Below are 16,721 nucleotides of genomic sequence, written 5' to 3' on the forward strand. Positions count from 1 at the left end.
CCGGGGTTTAGGACCTTCGCCCCGGCTCCGGCAAACGCCAGCGAGGCTGAACCTGCCCGCTCACCCACCCTGGAGCAAAAAGTTTGGTCGACGTTGGTGTTCGGTTGCCAACTCCTGGTGGGGAAACAGCTGGGGACTTTGGGGGTGGGGCCAGGAGAGGGCGGGATTTGGGGCTGGGAGGGATCTCGGTGGAATCAAATGCCATGGAGTCCACCTTCCAAAATATGTTGTTTCTCCGAGGGGACTGATCCCTTGAGTCTGGAGATGAGCTGTTATTCTAAGGGATTCCACTCCACACACACACACACACACACAGAGGTCCCATCAGGGGACTGGCATCCCTGCAGCGGTGGTATCCCACACACCCTTGGATAGGATAGAATCACAGAATCACACAGTTGGAAGGGGCCATCTAGTCTAACCCCCTGCTCAATGCAGGATCAGTCTAAAGCATTTGTGTTAAGTTTCTACCCAGCCATTGCTTGAAGACTGCCAGGGAGGGGGAGCTCACCACCTCCTTAGGCAGCCCATTTCACTGCTAAACTATGATTTTAACGTGATGCCTCTGTTGATACAGCCCAGGACTGCATTCGCTTTCTTTGCTGCCGCATCACCCTGTCTGCTCATATTTAGCTTACAGTCCACAAGTACCCCAAAATCTCATCCACTCAGAAGACGTCTATACGCATGTTCCCTCCCTGGGGTCAACCTCAACACCGAGGCTGGAAAGGAGTCAGGACTGACCAAGCTTCCGGAGAATGAGACTTTTATTGTGGACCCAAGGTGAGTTCACAAAGGAGAGGCAGCCCACTTCCTCCCTCCCTCCCAGGTCCCACCCTCCACCCAAGCAGGTGAGATTAGGCCAACGTGAGTCTTTCCCTAGTGCCAGACAGTTCCTTTAAAAGTTGAGGGGGGCAGCATAAAATGCTTCACACACACACACCCCTCCCTCCAGGGGAGCTCTTCTTATTATAAACACCTATGCAACAAGCAGCTTTCACTTGTGACTCGTGGTGGATTAAGGAAGGAGCCAGCCGCCATCCCACCCCATAATTCTCCCTTCCAGCAGCAGGAGCGCCAGCAAATCCCCAGAAGGCCCGCCTCCTCCAGCACAGGCCGAGCTCCAGAACGTTTCTCTTACAGACTGTCCAAAACTTCTGTGGTTGAGCCATGCCAGTCAGCCGGGCGCCCCACGCCTCCCCCTTTTGCGGGACAGAGTGCTGCCTCTCTCCCAGCCTCTGCCCCCAACACCCCCACCATTCTCCTGCTGCAGCATGTGCAAGAACTGAGGAGGGGGCTCAGTCCATTTTGGTGGCCTCTTTCTCCGCTTTCTTCTTCTGCCTGGCCTCCCGCAGGATCCTCGCCAGGGACAGCAGGATGGGGACGGCCATCGGGAGGAAGAGGGGGATGTAGATGGCGAACTTCTGGTCGTCGGGGAAATACAGGAGGTGCAGGAGCGACGGGTCGAAGAAGGCCCGTTCGGAGGACATGATGGCCTCCTTGCTGGCCTGGAAGGCCGACTCCAGGCGGCCGAGGCCCAAGTCCTGCAGCGCCTTCTGGGCCGACTCCACAGCGTGGAACACCTGGGCAGGAGGAAAGAGGTGCGGCCGGGTGAGAGGGGCAGAAAGACAACCAATCAGAGATCTTGAGGCAGAGATCTTGCCCTTGTTTTCTCCTTGCAGTGCTCTGAGATGTCACCTGGACTCAAGAGGGGACAGCTTAATGAAGGACACGATAAGCCCTACAGCTGCGGGAGCATTTGAATCCGGGTCTCCTACATGTCCCTCAGATGGCTTCTTATGGTCAGGATTTTGGCATATTCCTTGTGAATTATAATCTCTATTATCTCCACCAGACTCTTGGCAAAAGGATTTCTCTTCCCTCTGTCACTAAAGGGGTTGCTGCGGAAGATATATTCTTGGGAGTGGGGCTCCTAAGTCCCCCCTTCCCAGTTCTGCTAGCCCCCCCCCACCCCTCCTCTTGAGTCAGCAATACTCAAACAACTACAGCAGGTAGGCAGGTGGGTTTCAGGCTGCAAGACCACCAGGCCGGAGTATTTTAAATCCAGACAGGCAAACCAACTCTGCCCCCATAAACCTAGGTTCAAGTGGGTAGCTGTGTTGGTCTGAAGTAGCAGCCCATAATTTGAGTCCAATGGCACCTTTAAACCCAACAAAATTTATTCAAGGTGTGAGCTCTCGTGCGAATGCTCTGAGGAAGTGGGCCTGCACACAAAAGCTCACCCCTTGAATAAATCTTTGTTGGTCTTAAAGGTGCCATTGGACTCAGATTTTGCTGTCCCGCAAACCTAGGCAGAGATGAAAACATACGAAGAAAAGTGGCGATCGAAAGAAGAAAGAAATCCCAGCTCCCAAGAACAAAAATCCCTTTAAGCACTTCCCTGGTTGGGATCCTTTCATGCGTGTGTGTTTAGGATCTGCCCAATGGGAAACCAGCTTTCCTTTGAAACAAAAATGGGGTGGAAAGTGGGAAAACAAAGTTCTTGCCCCAGGTTTTCGATACAATTAAGAATCTAGAACACAGACTTCGTCATGCCCTCCCTCCCGCAGGTGAAGCATTCAAATAAGTAGGTGGAAGCAGCAGGGCAGGATCCCAGCGCCCTGACGGAGGTGCACTCACCTGTGATGCCACGTCGTCCTGGATGACAATGTTGCTGATCTTCTCCAGCAGCTGGGCCAACGAAGTCAGGGTGGTGGCCACGGTGGCCACGTTCTCAACGGTGCGGGTCCACAGGAGGCGATCCAGCTCCCAGGCGGAGAGGCCCTCGTTCTCAAAGCTTTCCAGCACGGTCCCCTCCGGAAGCGGCACCGGCAGGATCCCAAAGAGCAACCTGAGGAGAGGGGGTGGGCGCGCAAGAGGCACGAAATGCATCATGGCATCAGAGGCACGAAACACGCATGGCCTGCTGAGAGGTGCCACTTTTCAGGTGTAGTGAGGAGGGCTGCTTCGGATACCTCGGGCAGGATTATGGGTGCCCTCACTTGTGCAAAGCCAGCCTAAATTAATGGAGGATTCTTTTTTGTTGGACTAAGGTGTGCAGGATATGGTTGGGAAGCACAGCTGATATCTAGCCAATATTGTTCTACATGTAGTTTATACCCATTACTACGGGTCCTCTCCTCTGCGGCCAACAGAAAACTGTCCCGAGCCTCCTCTAAGTGACCTTTCAAATACTTTAAGAAAGCAATCATGTCCCCTCTCTACCTCTTCTCCAGGCTGGCTCGGGCCCATGGCATCCTGTTTTATACATGCATCATCCTGTTTTATACATGTTTTCTCCTTTGCAAGGAACTGGACCCGATTTTCATAGAATCACAGAGTTGGAAGGGGCCATACAGGCCATCTAGTCCAACCCCCTGCTCAACGCAGGATCAGCCCAAAGCATCCTAAAGCATCCAAGAAAAGTGTGTATCCAGCGTTTGCTTGAAGACTGCCAGTGAGGGGGAGCTCACCACCTCCTTAGGCAGCCTATTCCACTGCTGAACTACTCTGTGAAAAATGTTTCCTGATATCTAGCCTATATCATTGTAATGGTAAAGGTATCCCCTGTGCAAGCACCGAGTCATGTCTTACCCTTGGGGTGACGCCCTCCAGCGTTTTCATGGCAGACTCAATATGGGGTGGTTTGCCAGTGCCTTCCCCAGTCATTACCGTTTACTCCCCAGCAAGCTGGGTACTCATTTTACCGACCTCGGAAGGATGGAAGGCTGAGTCAACCTTGAGCCGGCTGCTGGGATTGAACTCCCAGCCTCATGGGCAAAGCTTTCAGACGGCTGCCTTACCACTCTGCGCCACAAGAGGCTCTTATATCATTGTACTTGTAGTTTAAACCCATTACTGCGCGATTGTACTCATTCAAAATGTGTATCATGAATATGTTAAGCATGAACACATCCTTGAAGACATAAGTGTGAATAATTGTGGCAACAATTAACATGCTACAATGCATTTATTGCTAATACATTTCAGTTGCTCCAGAGCTATGAAGAATAAATCCGTCTCTAAAAATGCTAGTTCTTTCACGATTACATGAGAGCCTTCCTATCCAAATGTTCTTTTCCTTGACAAAATTTGTGATTTGTATTTTTAAATATTCTTTCTTTCTTTCTCTTTCTCCTTCTCCTTCTCCCTCTCCCTCCCTCCTCAGGTGCCAAAAACAAAGACACAAGTGCTTAAGTAATTTAGGAAGCGTCAGTCTGCCAGTCCCTGATGCGTTGAATATATTTGCAGTTCTGCCTGTACAGATCTGAGGAATTCCTTCAGGGAGTAAAAAGCGGGTTATAATAAACCAGTTCTTCTCCACTTCATGGAAGAGAAGATGCTTCCCAGTCACCGACCACCAGAAAGCCGCATCCGCCATAGTTAACCAGGAACCTCAACCCCAAGGCACTTACCGGAGCTGGGCCAGAAAGACCTCCATCACCCGAGCCATGTCCACGTCCACCCGCCTAGGGAAGGAAGTGTCGTTTGCTGCCTCTGGCTCAACATTGTACACCTGGCAAGAGAAAAAAAGCATGAGGCGACACCTCAGGGCCAAGCAGCCATGTCTGCAGGCCAAGGCAGTGCGGAACAAGGAGCTGTCGCTCAGAAGGAAACATGGGATAAGCCAAGCCTTGGGGGGCAGCTGGAAGAAGTTCTCCACCTTGGCTGCTCTACCAGGAAGAGCGGTGAGAGTTTTAAATGACCTGGGATGTCCTCTGTCAGTCATAATGATCCCCACCGCTCTCAGTAGGCAGGGGCAGGGGCAAAAATGTCCTGTACTCCCAATCCAAAACAGACCAGCCTTGCAGCATACAAGATCTGCAGACCACACCCAGGCAGCAGCTGCCTGTCCTTTCATAGGATTGCCAACTCTCATGTCCTAGCAGGGCTCCTGGTCATGTAGCAGAGAACGCAGCCAGGAAAAGGACCTTCATGGTGCTGGCACCAAAGGGCTGGAACTCTACCCTCGGGAAGATTTCTCCATTCCCTTCTGTTGCCGTCTTCCCTCAGTGGGTGAAGACTTGTTTTGCTTAGCATTCCCTTAATGATCCCGCCCTCCTAAAAATGTTCCTGTTTTGTTTTAATGAATGCATTGATTGGGGGGGGGCAGCAATGATTTTAATGGCTTTATAATGTAATTGTGTTTTGTAAGGGCAGAAAGGCGGGATGTAAATTTTGTGAATAACAATCGCCTTCCCTTTCTCTCCGCACCACGGATGCCCTGAAAGGTAGGTGGGGCTGAGAGAGCTCTGAGAGAACTGCTCAGTGAGAACAGCTTGAAGAGGACTGTGACTGGCCCAAGGTCACCTAGCTGCCTCCATGTGGAGGAGGAGTGAGGAATCAAACCTGGTTCTCCAGATCGGGAAGCTACCATGCATGGCAACTACATTGGCTTTCAAGAAGAACTGTGTTTTTTTGTGTGTGTTTTTTTTTTGGGGGGGGGGTTGTACTTGGCTTTTTACTACCTGAACGAATCTCAAAGCAGCCTACAATTGCCTTTCCTTCCTCCCTCTACAACAGACACCCTGTGAGGTAGTTGGGGCTGAGACAGCTCTGAGAGAACTGCTCTGTGAGAACAGCTTGAAGAGAACTGTGACTGGCCCAAGGTCACCCAGATAAATGCAGTGGAGGAGTGGGGAATTGAGCCCAGTTCTCCAGATTAGAGGCCACTGCTGTTCACCACAACACCAAGCCAGCTCTCTTCTCGAGGCGAGGAGCCTCCCAAGAAGCTCCCCTCCAATGGATGAATCTTTGCCCCCGGGAGAGCCTGGGATGCCGGCTGGTTACGCCTGGGTAAACTGATGCGGCACAAAGGCCCCTGAGCCTCCAGGAACCCTAGACTGCCTTACCATGATCCCACCCCAGCGTGGACTGTGGAAAGCGTTAGTTGGCACAGCAGCACCATCCTTGTCCTGGATGTAGAGAGGGGAGTGCGAACGCTCCGGGACGTACAGCAGGAAGTTGAGCACGGGGTAGAGCGAGGCAGCGCTGGAACCTTGAGCAGAGAAAAAGAGAAATGCATCCTGTGAGCAGCCAGGAGAAACTCAGGCTAGTCCTAAAGGAGGTCAGATCCATGAGGGAAAGCAAACAGCCTGCTGGCTGCCTCAAGGAGGCCAAAGGCCAGCGTGGCAGAGCTCTCAGCCCTACCTGTTGAGGGTGGAGATGGGTGATCCATGGGTTGCCTAGAAAAGAACCCACTCAGAGGCGGAGTACATGCTGAAAGGCCCACCTGCAGGGCCTGGTGTCTCCAAGGAAAGAGAGGCTGCTGTCGGGAAGGGGGGCCTACCACCCCATAGCTGTGCTGTGGCTCACTGTGGCAGGAGCTGTCCACTCAGTACATGCTTTGCAGACCAATGGGCCGAGCTGCAGCCCTGGCAGCATCAGGGAAACATTCAGCTTGGTTGGGAAGAACATTTCTCGGAGACCTTAGAAAGCTGTCTGGAGAGGGCAGCTTGGCACAGCGGATCAAGACACCCGTGTCTGCAGAAAGTCTGCCCTCAAAGAGGGAAGAGGTTAACAGACAGCAACCTGCTTGAGGAAAGGGCAGGGCGATAACTTTCCCGATCCCAGGTCCAGTGACCACTCAGACCCTGGGAATGTAAGCACATGTGGCAAAAGGTCTGAATACCTTTCCTGCAGATGGAATGCAGTAACAGGGTCCCAATTAATTACTCTGCATTCTACAACTGGGGGTGTAGGTGTCCATTAATCTCTGATCTTGACACATTTTCATTCTTTTTATTATGTCCCACCCACCTCAAGTTGAACTCATACAAATGACAATTTTATCAACTTAGCTCATTACTCCTGTAACGTCCTCGTATCAGCTTAATGATTCATGCCTCACCCTCTGGCCTATGTGGACTGGTAAATTCCCATTTTGGTGCAGCTGAAGAAGTGTGCGTGCACACAAAAGCTCGCACCTCGCATAAAACCCGTTGAAGGTGTCGCTGGACTGTTCCCCTTTTCAGTCTGACTCAACCGGTGCGTCGCTGCTCTATGGCAAAACCAAAAACCACTGTGGTTGTGCTGAGGAAGAGATGAGAGGAGCTTACCCAGCCTGGCTTCCACGGGGTTAATGACGTGGGGCAGGCTGTGGGCACCGAGTATGAAGCTGTTGGAACGAGCATCAAAGCGGGGCACGACCCCCAGGGCTGCATAGTAGAGGATCTGGAGAAAGGAAAACAAGCACAGGTTGTAGATGACAACATTGCCCCCTACCTGGGACCCCCATGCCCACCTAGACTGAGGACTCACTTGCGAGTCCACGGAGATCTCTGCCACCAATCTCAGCTTGTTCAAGAGGGGCTCCACATAGCGCCGGATGGCTCCTTCAATGTCCCAGCGGACGTCATGGGCTTTGGGATCGGGATTCAGCAAGCTGAAAGTGATCTCGTACCCTGCATGGGAAGGAAGCGGCAGGCTCGTTTTTCTTGTCCGTCATGAAGAAGAGGAAAAGGGCAGCCGCCAGGTCATGCTGCCAGCCTCTCCCTATGCACCAACTTGGCACACAGAACAGCCCAAGTTCAGTCCTCAGGAGCTCCAGACGCAAATCTAGGAGAGACCCCGGATTGAGGCCCTCAGGGGGGTGGGACTAAATGACCTATCTGGCCCCTTCCAACTCTATGATTTGGAAACTTCTGAAATTTCACTTGCATTGTTAATTCGCCGCTCAATTCCTGGGTGTGAAATTTCAAGTGTGGGTCTTTGGGCAACTCCTGCAGATTGATTTGGGGCAGGAATCGGATGAAGTCAGAAAAGCCCCAGCTTGCCACATCCGACGTCAGGCAGCTGCACAAAAACAGTGATGAACTGAGGCTTTCTGCCTCATTCTGCGCATCATCCATTTCTGTCTGCTTCTGCTGCATCTGCTGCTGCTTACGCTTCTATTTACGCTCGCAGGGTATCAAGAGAAAATCCATTTCAGGGGGAGGGGGGGAAGCGGGCATTTTCATGGGAAGAACTTGGCACGACAAAAGAGAAACCGGAGTAAAGACAATAACATGCATGCTTGAGCATGCCAAATGAGGGAGAGGCTAAACAGGATCACCCTGCCTCTTTTCTCCCACTCACCACCCACTGATAAGCACAGAGTGCTTCTTGTGGGAGGACAAAGGGAGAACGATGTGGGGGTCGGAGGTCTGCCATGAGAAAAGGAAATTGCTGGAAATGGCCAGTTCAGTCTGCATGATATGCACCTGGAACAGCCAGCTTTGGACATTCGGTCTCCTCCAGGCTGAAAAGACCACTGAATGTCCAGCAGGTGTTGACTCTGCAACCACAACGGTGTTGGGGAGGGAACGTGAGCCTTGGGTAGGAGGGAAGCTGCAAGAGCAAAACCTCCAAAGCTGCAAGAGCCACCCGATCTCAAGATTTTGAGCTTTGCAGCCCTGCAATGCAAGGTTTGCTCCTTCTCCTGAAGAGCCATCTTAAGCCTTACCTAAGCTGGATTTGAAAGGCCGTTTCCATTCAGTCCCCGGCTGGAGGATGGGCATGCGGTCAGAGAGGGCCCCTGTGATGGACTCGGCTGAGAAGGACATGACCCAGGTCACCTGCTGTATTTGGGCCCCCATGGCTACCAGCACATCCGGGGCGCCTCGCGGGGCCCGGATTACAGCACTGCGGTGCCTGCTGATGTACATAGTGGTCTCCTGCAAAAAAAGGAGAGAGGCACCACAAGTTTGGTTCTGGTTTGATAAGTGCTCGATCCAGCCCTGTAGAGAGATTCTGTACTATAACTGGGAAATTATTTTGGTGACAAAAACTCGTATAGTCGAATCTATGAAATAGCCTCCTCGGGAATTTAAAAATAATCTCCTTATGGCACCAGTGGTTATGAGGGCTGCAGATCTGACAAATTGCTAGATGGGTATGCCAGTTCAGAGTTGCAGCAGAAGTTATACCCAAGCATTTGAAAAATTTTTCCCTTGCTCTATTGGAATTCCAACCTATGGAACAGTGTATCCCTAATTTGTGGACATTCAGTAGAGGATCTTCCCCACTATGTTTTGGCATGTCCCTAATTGTCAGATCGCAGGGATAAATTCCTGGATACAATTTAAATCACCATATCCTCCTTTTGTGATTTGGGCAAATTTATCTGTTGACAGGGACCCTTCTATTTTTGCTCTAGCTCCATTACTGCTTGCCCTCTGCATACTGCCTTTGAACATGGAGGCTCCACTTAGCTATCCAAGGTAAACCTTGTGAGTGGGTGAGTCCACTGATTTCTCAATGGGAGCCGGCATGGTGTAGCGGCGAAGAGTGGCAGTTTCTAATCTGGCAAGCTGTGTTTGATTCCCTGCTCCTCCACAACCAGCCAGCTGGGTGACCTGGGGCTTGTCACAGCACTGATAGTGCTGTTCTCACAGAGCAGTCCTGTCAGAACTCTCTCAGCCCTCCCTACCTCCCAGGATGTCTGTTGTGGGAAGAGGAAGCAAAGGCAGTTGCAAACCTCTTTGAGACTCCTTCGGGTGGTGAAAAGAGGACACAAAAACCAACTCTTCTTCTTCTCTTCCCTCACAGGGTCCCTTTCAGGCCGTACCTAATGACTCCCAGGGCTGATTACAGAATGCAGTTCCTATTGCCAGAGGCAGGGTGGGTGGGCGACGGTGGCATACCTGTGGCAAAATAAGAGAACTAGAAGGTATCACATAGATGGTGAGCGAGCCGGCTGGGGCCTCTTGTGCTGGCAGTGTCACATCACCCGTGCCTGGCCAGGAAAGAAGAAAGAAAGGCCAAAGTCTCCCTAAGCATGCTCAACAACCTTCTGGGGGCCCTGTTGTAAGGATATCCCTCCTGTTTTCAGGATCCTTGCATCATGCATGCACACCCTCTGCACCCTACACAGGGGGCTGGTCTCCGAAGCTACCCTGGAAGGTCTTTCTTCCCCATAGTCTAGAAATTCCCTCTGCCCCAACCCCCTGGCTCCAAGCTGGCATCAAATCCAATGGAAGTACAGCCAATCTCTTTTATTCCCATAGCTTTTGGAGAGAAAAGTGTGCCTCAAGGAAGCAGGAAACGCTTAACTCCCGGAGCCTGAGTTAACTCGGGCTCAGCCTTGCATTCTGTCTCTGACAGTAGGCAGCCAGATATCTCTGGAAATTCACACTCCCGTAAAAAGTTTCAGAAGCCATTTGGCTAGTGGATTTGTTACGCATTGGTGTAGTGGTTAAAACAGCGGATTCTAATCTGGCAAGCTGGGTTTGATTCCCCACTTCTCCTCCACAGGCAGCTAGCAGGGTGACCTTGGGTTAGTCACTGTCCCAATAGGTCTGTTCTCTCAGAGCTCTTTCCGCTACACCTATCTCACAGGGTGTCTGTCATGGGGAGAGGAAGGGAACGCGATTGTCAGCCGCTTTGAGACTCCATCTGATAGTGGAAAACGGAGTATAAAACCCAACTCTTCTTCTCCTTCTCTGGCAGTCGTTTTCTTCTTAATTGCCGAGTTTATGTATTATTTAAAGAAAATGTTCTTTTATTTATGTATTCAATTTATATACCGCCCTTCACTATGGCATCTCAGGGCAGTGGACATAGATCCAATAAAACAGAATGTACATGAATGCATTATGGGAGAAAGGTGGACCAAAAAATGTCATAACCGAATGCAACAAATACATGAAGGTGGGAGCTGTTGCACTTCTAGTCATGGAGCACTGTGATCTAAGTGTATCTAGTGTAGCCTGTTGGCCTGGTCAGAGAGCACATGATCAATGTCACCCTCCCTCCACCACAGACCATTTCCACTCTGGAATGTCAAAGCAAGCTTTTACCTTGTCCAGAGGCCTGGGACAGCACCTGTTCTTCCTGGGGAGTGGCACGCCGGTAGGATATCTGATAGTGAGCCGTCACACTGGTCTTTGCTGGAATGAGAGAGCAGGTAACTCAATCTTCCATCCACATTTGAGCTGCCGTTACCAACACCCTGCTCATCCTATACACGTGCCATGGTCCAGGGGTAGTCAACCTGTGGTCCTCCAGATGTCCATGGACTACAATTCCCATGAATTGTAGTCCATGAACATCTGGAGGACCACAGGTTGACTACCCCTGCCATAGTCAGCATCCCACTAGAATGGGGATCGCTAGAAACTAACCTTGACCCAAAAAGAAAGGTTGTCCCATTCAACAAAGCCCCCGTTGATCAAAGGAGACCCACAAGGTGTCGTGTCATCCCTCACTCCATGCCATGTACTCCAGAATCAGATGAACTAAAGCCCCAAGAACCATCAGTCTGGTCTCTCGTTCTCCATGTTTTCCCCTTCAACCCCCACTTTCTTCCTCCCTGGGCTCTCAGTCCGCATGTCGCCTTTTCTCCCAGAAAACGGAGAGCATCCTTTGTGATATGATCTCTTGTTGGGCATGTTACGACTCTAGTGAATGGTTTTGTCTGCCTTTTGGCCACTAGGTGTAACGTCTAGCTTTCACTTTGTTCCAACTGTTCTTTGAAAATAAAAGCCATGGAAAGAGCAAATGGAGAAACTGAGCAAATGGAAGAAAACTCTTCTGCCATGGGAAGAGCAAATGGTGGGGTGTTGATGGGGACAGGGGGGTGTCCATACATATCCCTGGCCTGGGCTTGCCAGTTTTTCTTAGCAATAGATACTCTATCATGAGGATTCCAGATGTACCCTCTTGGACACAGTAAAATGCTGAACTATTTTCTATGAAGAATGTCTCGGTTTTCCTTGACTCCTAAGAGAGAGCAGCCTTGGTTTATGACATAAGGGCAGCTCAGAGTCACACAGAGCTGCTCACTCCCAAATGACGGCAACTGCTGGCTGCAACTTGCACATCCCATAAGTCAGGCAAGACTTCCATCTTGCCTTGCACTCCCCTTTGAACAAGTTTCTGACGGTAGCCGTGTTGATCTTTAGATTTTAATTAGATTTTAATCCAGGAGCACCTTAAGAGACCAAGCAGAGATTCAGGGCATAAGTCAAAATCCCCTTTGCCTCGCCAGGGCCTATACTCTGAAACTCTCACCAGTCTGTAAGGTGCTCTTGGACTCGGATATGATTGTTCCCTTAAAACAATTTCCATGCCCACTTTCACAACTCTGCACAGGCACCGAGCACCTGGTAACTGAGAGACACACGCATCACAAGAAAACACGGAGCAGCCCCTCCCTCCTTCCCCGACTTACAGTTCAAGGGTGTCTCTGTCTCCTGGTTCTCTTTAAAGGGAAGCTTTCTCTCCTGGTCGCCCAGCAGAGTCCCTTTGGCAAACACAACCGAGATCGGCACAGTCAGCTGGAACTGAATCAGAATCCACAAAGTTACCAGCCCCCTCCTGCTCGCCTGACTCCACACATATGTCCCTCGCCGTGAGCCTGCACAGCCCTTGGCAGAAGCGCTGCTGCAAGGCTGCCCTTCCTGCCCACGAGTCCTCCCCACTAGCACTGTTACTAGGCTGCTACCCAGCAAGGACTCCTTGGTTGGGTGGGGTGGGGGAAGAGGCAAAGGCTCGCTCTAACCAGTAAAGTGTCCAAGTTGGCGATCTCGGAGTAAGGCAGGGTGGCCCGGCTGGTCTCTGTTGTTTTCCACCAGAGGGGCAGTCCCACCACAACAGCGATGGTCGCAAAGGAGAGGGCGGCATATTTCCCCCTTGCCTTTTCTGAACAGAGACAAAGGAAGGAAAGAAAGAGAACTGTCAAAACGCTGCATTAAAGTGGAGCAACTCTATCCTAAGCAGAGGCCTCCAGACACAAGAAGGGCCTTGCCGGAGCAGACCTTCTCAGCCAACAGCCCTCCCACTGTCATTGTTTAAGCCCAGCATCCAATTCAGTGGTAGACTGCATCTGAACATGGAGGAATGATGATGATGAAGAAGTGTTGTTTCTCATATGCTGCTTTTCTCTGCCAGGAGTCTCAAAGCAGCTTACATTTGCCTTCCCTTTCCTCTCCCCACAACAGACAGCCTGTGAGGTGGGTGAGGCTGAAAGAGCCTTAAGATTGGTTGTTGTGAGTTTTCTGGGCTGTGTCGCTGTGGTCGGGTAGTTTTAGCCTATGACATTTTATCAGGGACTAAACCTACCAGACCACAGCCACACAGTCCAGAAAACCCACAACCACCAGCTGACTGAGCCATGAAAGTTTCAACAATTCAAAGCCTAAGATCTTGCAGTTTTTTGTTTGTTTGGTTTTTTTTATAAAGTGGAGGCACATTAGTGGGCAAACAGATCTTGTGTGCTTGTGGGTTAAGCCTTGTAAAGTTGCAGCCAGTTTACAGCAATCCCAACAAGAGGCTTCTCACCAAGTGAAAAGCAGAAGAGGCAGAGCCTAGAATGTCTTAAGCGGAGTAGGGTCAAATGTATGTAAAAAAGAGGTCCACCGGAGACTATTAATGCTAAATAAGTGGCTAAATGAGGCCACTGTGTTCAAGCCTCCGACATTCATTTTCTGGGGGCCAACAAAAGGAGGGGCTTTTAGTCTCCATGTTCCCACCTCTGGGCATCTTACTGGACTATAATCAGGAGTAGCTCTCCAGACGTCCATGGACTACAATTCCCATGAGCCCCTGTCAGCATGGCCAATGAGCAGGGGCTCATGGTAACTGTAGTCCATGGACATCTGGAGAGCCACAGATTAGCCACCCCTGGAGGGGACCGCCTTGACCTAATCTTGCAGCATGGCCGTTCTGATATGCTCAGAGCATGCAAAGGCAGAACAGCAGCCGGACCCCCGAAAACAGGCAACAGAGATGCCTTCGCCCATTCAGACGGAACTAGGAATCGAATTCAATCCGAATCCCATCGGCCCCGACCGACTTCAGAGTTCCCTCCCCGCTCCCGAGGCCCGGGTGGAGCTCAGGTCTCCATCGCACCTGCCGCATCCGTCGCCTCGGCGGAGGCTGCCATCTTTTTTTCCCCCCCTTGAGTAGCCGGTTCAAGGGGCGGAGTCCCTAAGCGTCAATGACACGAACCAATCAAGAGCCACAAAACTGAGCCACAGTGTCCTGGTCCAATCCTGTGATTAATGGGGAGGAGCTTAGCCAAGAGGATAAAGAGCGGCGCGGGCGCTGAAGGAATTGCACATGCGCAGTGGGGGAATGTGCGGCGCTCTGTTGGGCGGGGCTGCGGAGAGCGCGCAAATCTGATTGGTCAGCTTGCGCGGAAGAGCGCTGGGGCCGGGGCGGAGCAGCCCAGCCTAGCCCTGAACTTGCGGTGTTCCTGCAGGGTCGCCCTCTTCAGGGTCTAGCAAGGCTCTTCGGCAGAGCAACACGGAGAGGCAGTGATGGGGAAAGCGGTGCCTGTCGCCTGACTTCCAGGCAGTTTTCTCAGGTACAGGAGCGCTGCAGGAACAGACGGGCCGCAAATGCTCCGGGTTGCTGCAAGATCTCCCCCAGTCTCTCTCCTGAGCGGTCCCCATTCATTTATTTGGAATATTGGTATGCCACTTCACCAGGGAACCTGCATGAGTCGGTGAACATAATACAGATCTAAAACGTCATACTAATTCAAGCGTTTGAAACCTCACCTGGACCATAAAATGTGCTTTAAACATTTTTCAGACTAAAGACAAATGATTAAATGTTTTGTTTTGTTTTTTAAACCAGTCCCTTTATAAACAGCATGAGCAAACTGAACTGTGTTGTCCTGGTCTAAAAGAAAAAAGCAGGGAGGTAGTATGTATGAACAAAACCTTAGGGTCATTAGGGACTGGAAGCTAACTATGAGCAGGCAGTGCGATGTGGTGATAAAGAAGGTGACTGCAGTCTTGAGATGTATCAACAGAGCCATCAATGTGACAGCATCGCTTGCTCTTCTGCTTTCCTTCTGCCTTCTCCCAACCATGCCAGTCGTGTCATACAGAACACCGCAAATGCCTGCAACCTTCTGGGAATTGGGTGTGTGGATTCAAGCACATTATTTAAGAGCAGTCTTCCTGTCTGCAGCCCCTTGGAAAGTTTCGGGTTCTCTTTCTGGCTGCCAGGCTGCATATTTTGTGCAGGAGCGTACACATGTTGGACGTCACAAGAGCTTTAGACAGGCCTTGTGCATTGACGCATGCTTTCAGAACACACTCAACAGCCCCACGCTGTGCCATGAAGAGGCGTGTGTTAGGATTTTGTTTCCGCTTCTCCGACGCCGTTAAATCTGCTGCTGCATTTGCGACAGAAGTCCCACTGGGCTGGGCCAAAGGGAGAAGCTGCCTGTTTCTGGGAGGCTTGAAAAACTGATTCTACCTTCACTAAGAAATAACCTGACGTTGCTTTGGTTATTCCCCTACTTTTATGGCTAGCGTTACGCAGCTATTTGGTTATTTTAAGCCTTTTCTACTCGATGGACATAGAAACAACACTGAGGAGCTTGTAGAGCCCACTTTAAGCCCCAGATTGTCAGACAGCTGAAAAGCTAAACAGGCTAGAGTTAGTACTTAGAAAGCACCCAGGTAGACTTGGGTTCCCAGGCCCAGAAAGGTAATGCCTGACCACCTCTGCTCATTTCTCGCCTCGAGAACCCTGTAGACTGGGTCACTCTGAGTTAGTTGCAACTCAATGGAGTATTAATTCATTCAGAAACCAGGACAATTGAATAGATCAGCCTTTCTCAACTTGGTCACCATTGAGAAACTCCTTAAACCTTCTTCTGGCTTTGAGAAACCCCAGAAATGGCACCATCTTGCAGAATATGGTGGGGAAGCAGAGCTGTGGACACGCCCACCCGAGGCCACTCCCCTTCACCCCCTCCAAGCCTATCATTGGCCATTTTGGGAGGACAGGCGGGTTGACAGGACCGTATATGGTCATATCACTCGAACAATGTTTAACAAATTGAAAATAATATTAAAATTAATTAGCTCCCACCCATTTGGGAAACCCTTCCAGGGCCATCACAAAACCCTGGCTGAGAAAGCCTGGAACAGATTGTGAAGATTTTCATCATAGGGAAACAGCACAGTGTGAAAATGCGGGGGCCGGGGGTTGATCTGCAAACAGTTGTGTTTCCAGTGCATCCTTCTGTGTGGAGGGAAGCAGAGTCCAAAGGCTCTGACGTGACAGGAGGAGGTTTGCAGTTATTACCTTTGTCAAAAGCACAAATCTTTGAAAGATAAGATGGATTATAAATATCACAAGGTCCCTACCCCAAAAGGCCTGGGGGGAAGAGTATCATAGAAAAGAATCATGGAGTTGGAAGGGGCCACGAAGGCCATCTAGTCCCACCCCCTGCTCGATACAGAATCAGCCTAAGGCAGGGGTAGTCAAACTGTGGCCCTCCAGATGTCCATGGACTACAATTCCCATGAGCCCCTGCCAGCAAACGCTGGCAGGGGCTCAAGGGAATTGTAGTCCATCGACATCTGGATGGCCGCAGCTTGACTACCCCTGGCCTAAGGCATCCAGAACAAGTCCATGTCCAGCTGCTGTTTGAAGACCTCCTTAGGCAGCCCATTCCATTGCTGAACTATTGTGATTCCCCACACACACCCCGATATCTAGCCTGTACCATTCCACATGTAGTTTAAACACATTGTTGTGGGCCCTCTCCTCTGCTGCTAACAGGAACCTTTCCCTGCCCTCCTCCAGGTGACAGCCTTTCAGATACTTAAGGAGAGCCAGCCTGTCCCCTCTCCGCCTCCTATTCTCCAGGCTGAAAATTCCCAAGCCTTTCCTCATAGGGCTTCATCCCCATGCCCCCCAAAGGGTGGCTTCTTTTGCTCCCCGACCGTTGTCAACTGGAAAGAACAACTGAGAAGCAAACTTCCTTCTCACCT

General features: G+C 50.9%; 1 protein-coding gene and 1 long non-coding RNA gene across 2 annotated transcripts; one reads left to right on the top strand and one right to left on the bottom strand.

Moving 5' to 3' along the window:
• Nucleotides 1–189: 189 nt before the first annotated feature.
• Nucleotides 190–4,420, top strand: LOC143824959 (uncharacterized). Its single transcript, XR_013226922.1, has 3 exons — nucleotides 190–783; nucleotides 1,683–1,802; nucleotides 4,169–4,420. It is a non-coding gene; the product is annotated as an uncharacterized LOC143824959 (long non-coding RNA).
• PIGS (phosphatidylinositol glycan anchor biosynthesis class S) lies at nucleotides 814–13,935 on the bottom strand. The gene is made up of 12 exons (XM_077312817.1): nucleotides 13,831–13,935; nucleotides 12,482–12,621; nucleotides 12,152–12,263; nucleotides 10,779–10,868; nucleotides 9,624–9,715; nucleotides 8,444–8,654; nucleotides 7,261–7,403; nucleotides 7,059–7,173; nucleotides 5,853–5,998; nucleotides 4,416–4,516; nucleotides 2,641–2,851; nucleotides 814–1,583 (listed from the first exon to the last, which is right to left on the bottom strand). The coding sequence occupies exons 1-12, from the start codon at nucleotides 13,862–13,864 to the stop codon at nucleotides 1,299–1,301; spliced, it is 1,680 nt and encodes a 559-aa protein (XP_077168932.1). The 5' UTR covers nucleotides 13,865–13,935; the 3' UTR covers nucleotides 814–1,298.
• Between the last annotated feature and the right edge of the window lie 2,786 nt (nucleotides 13,936–16,721).

Source organism: Paroedura picta, chromosome 15, assembly GCF_049243985.1.
Source record: "Paroedura picta isolate Pp20150507F chromosome 15, Ppicta_v3.0, whole genome shotgun sequence".
In the NCBI taxonomy this organism is placed as follows: domain Eukaryota; kingdom Metazoa; phylum Chordata; class Lepidosauria; order Squamata; family Gekkonidae; genus Paroedura; species Paroedura picta.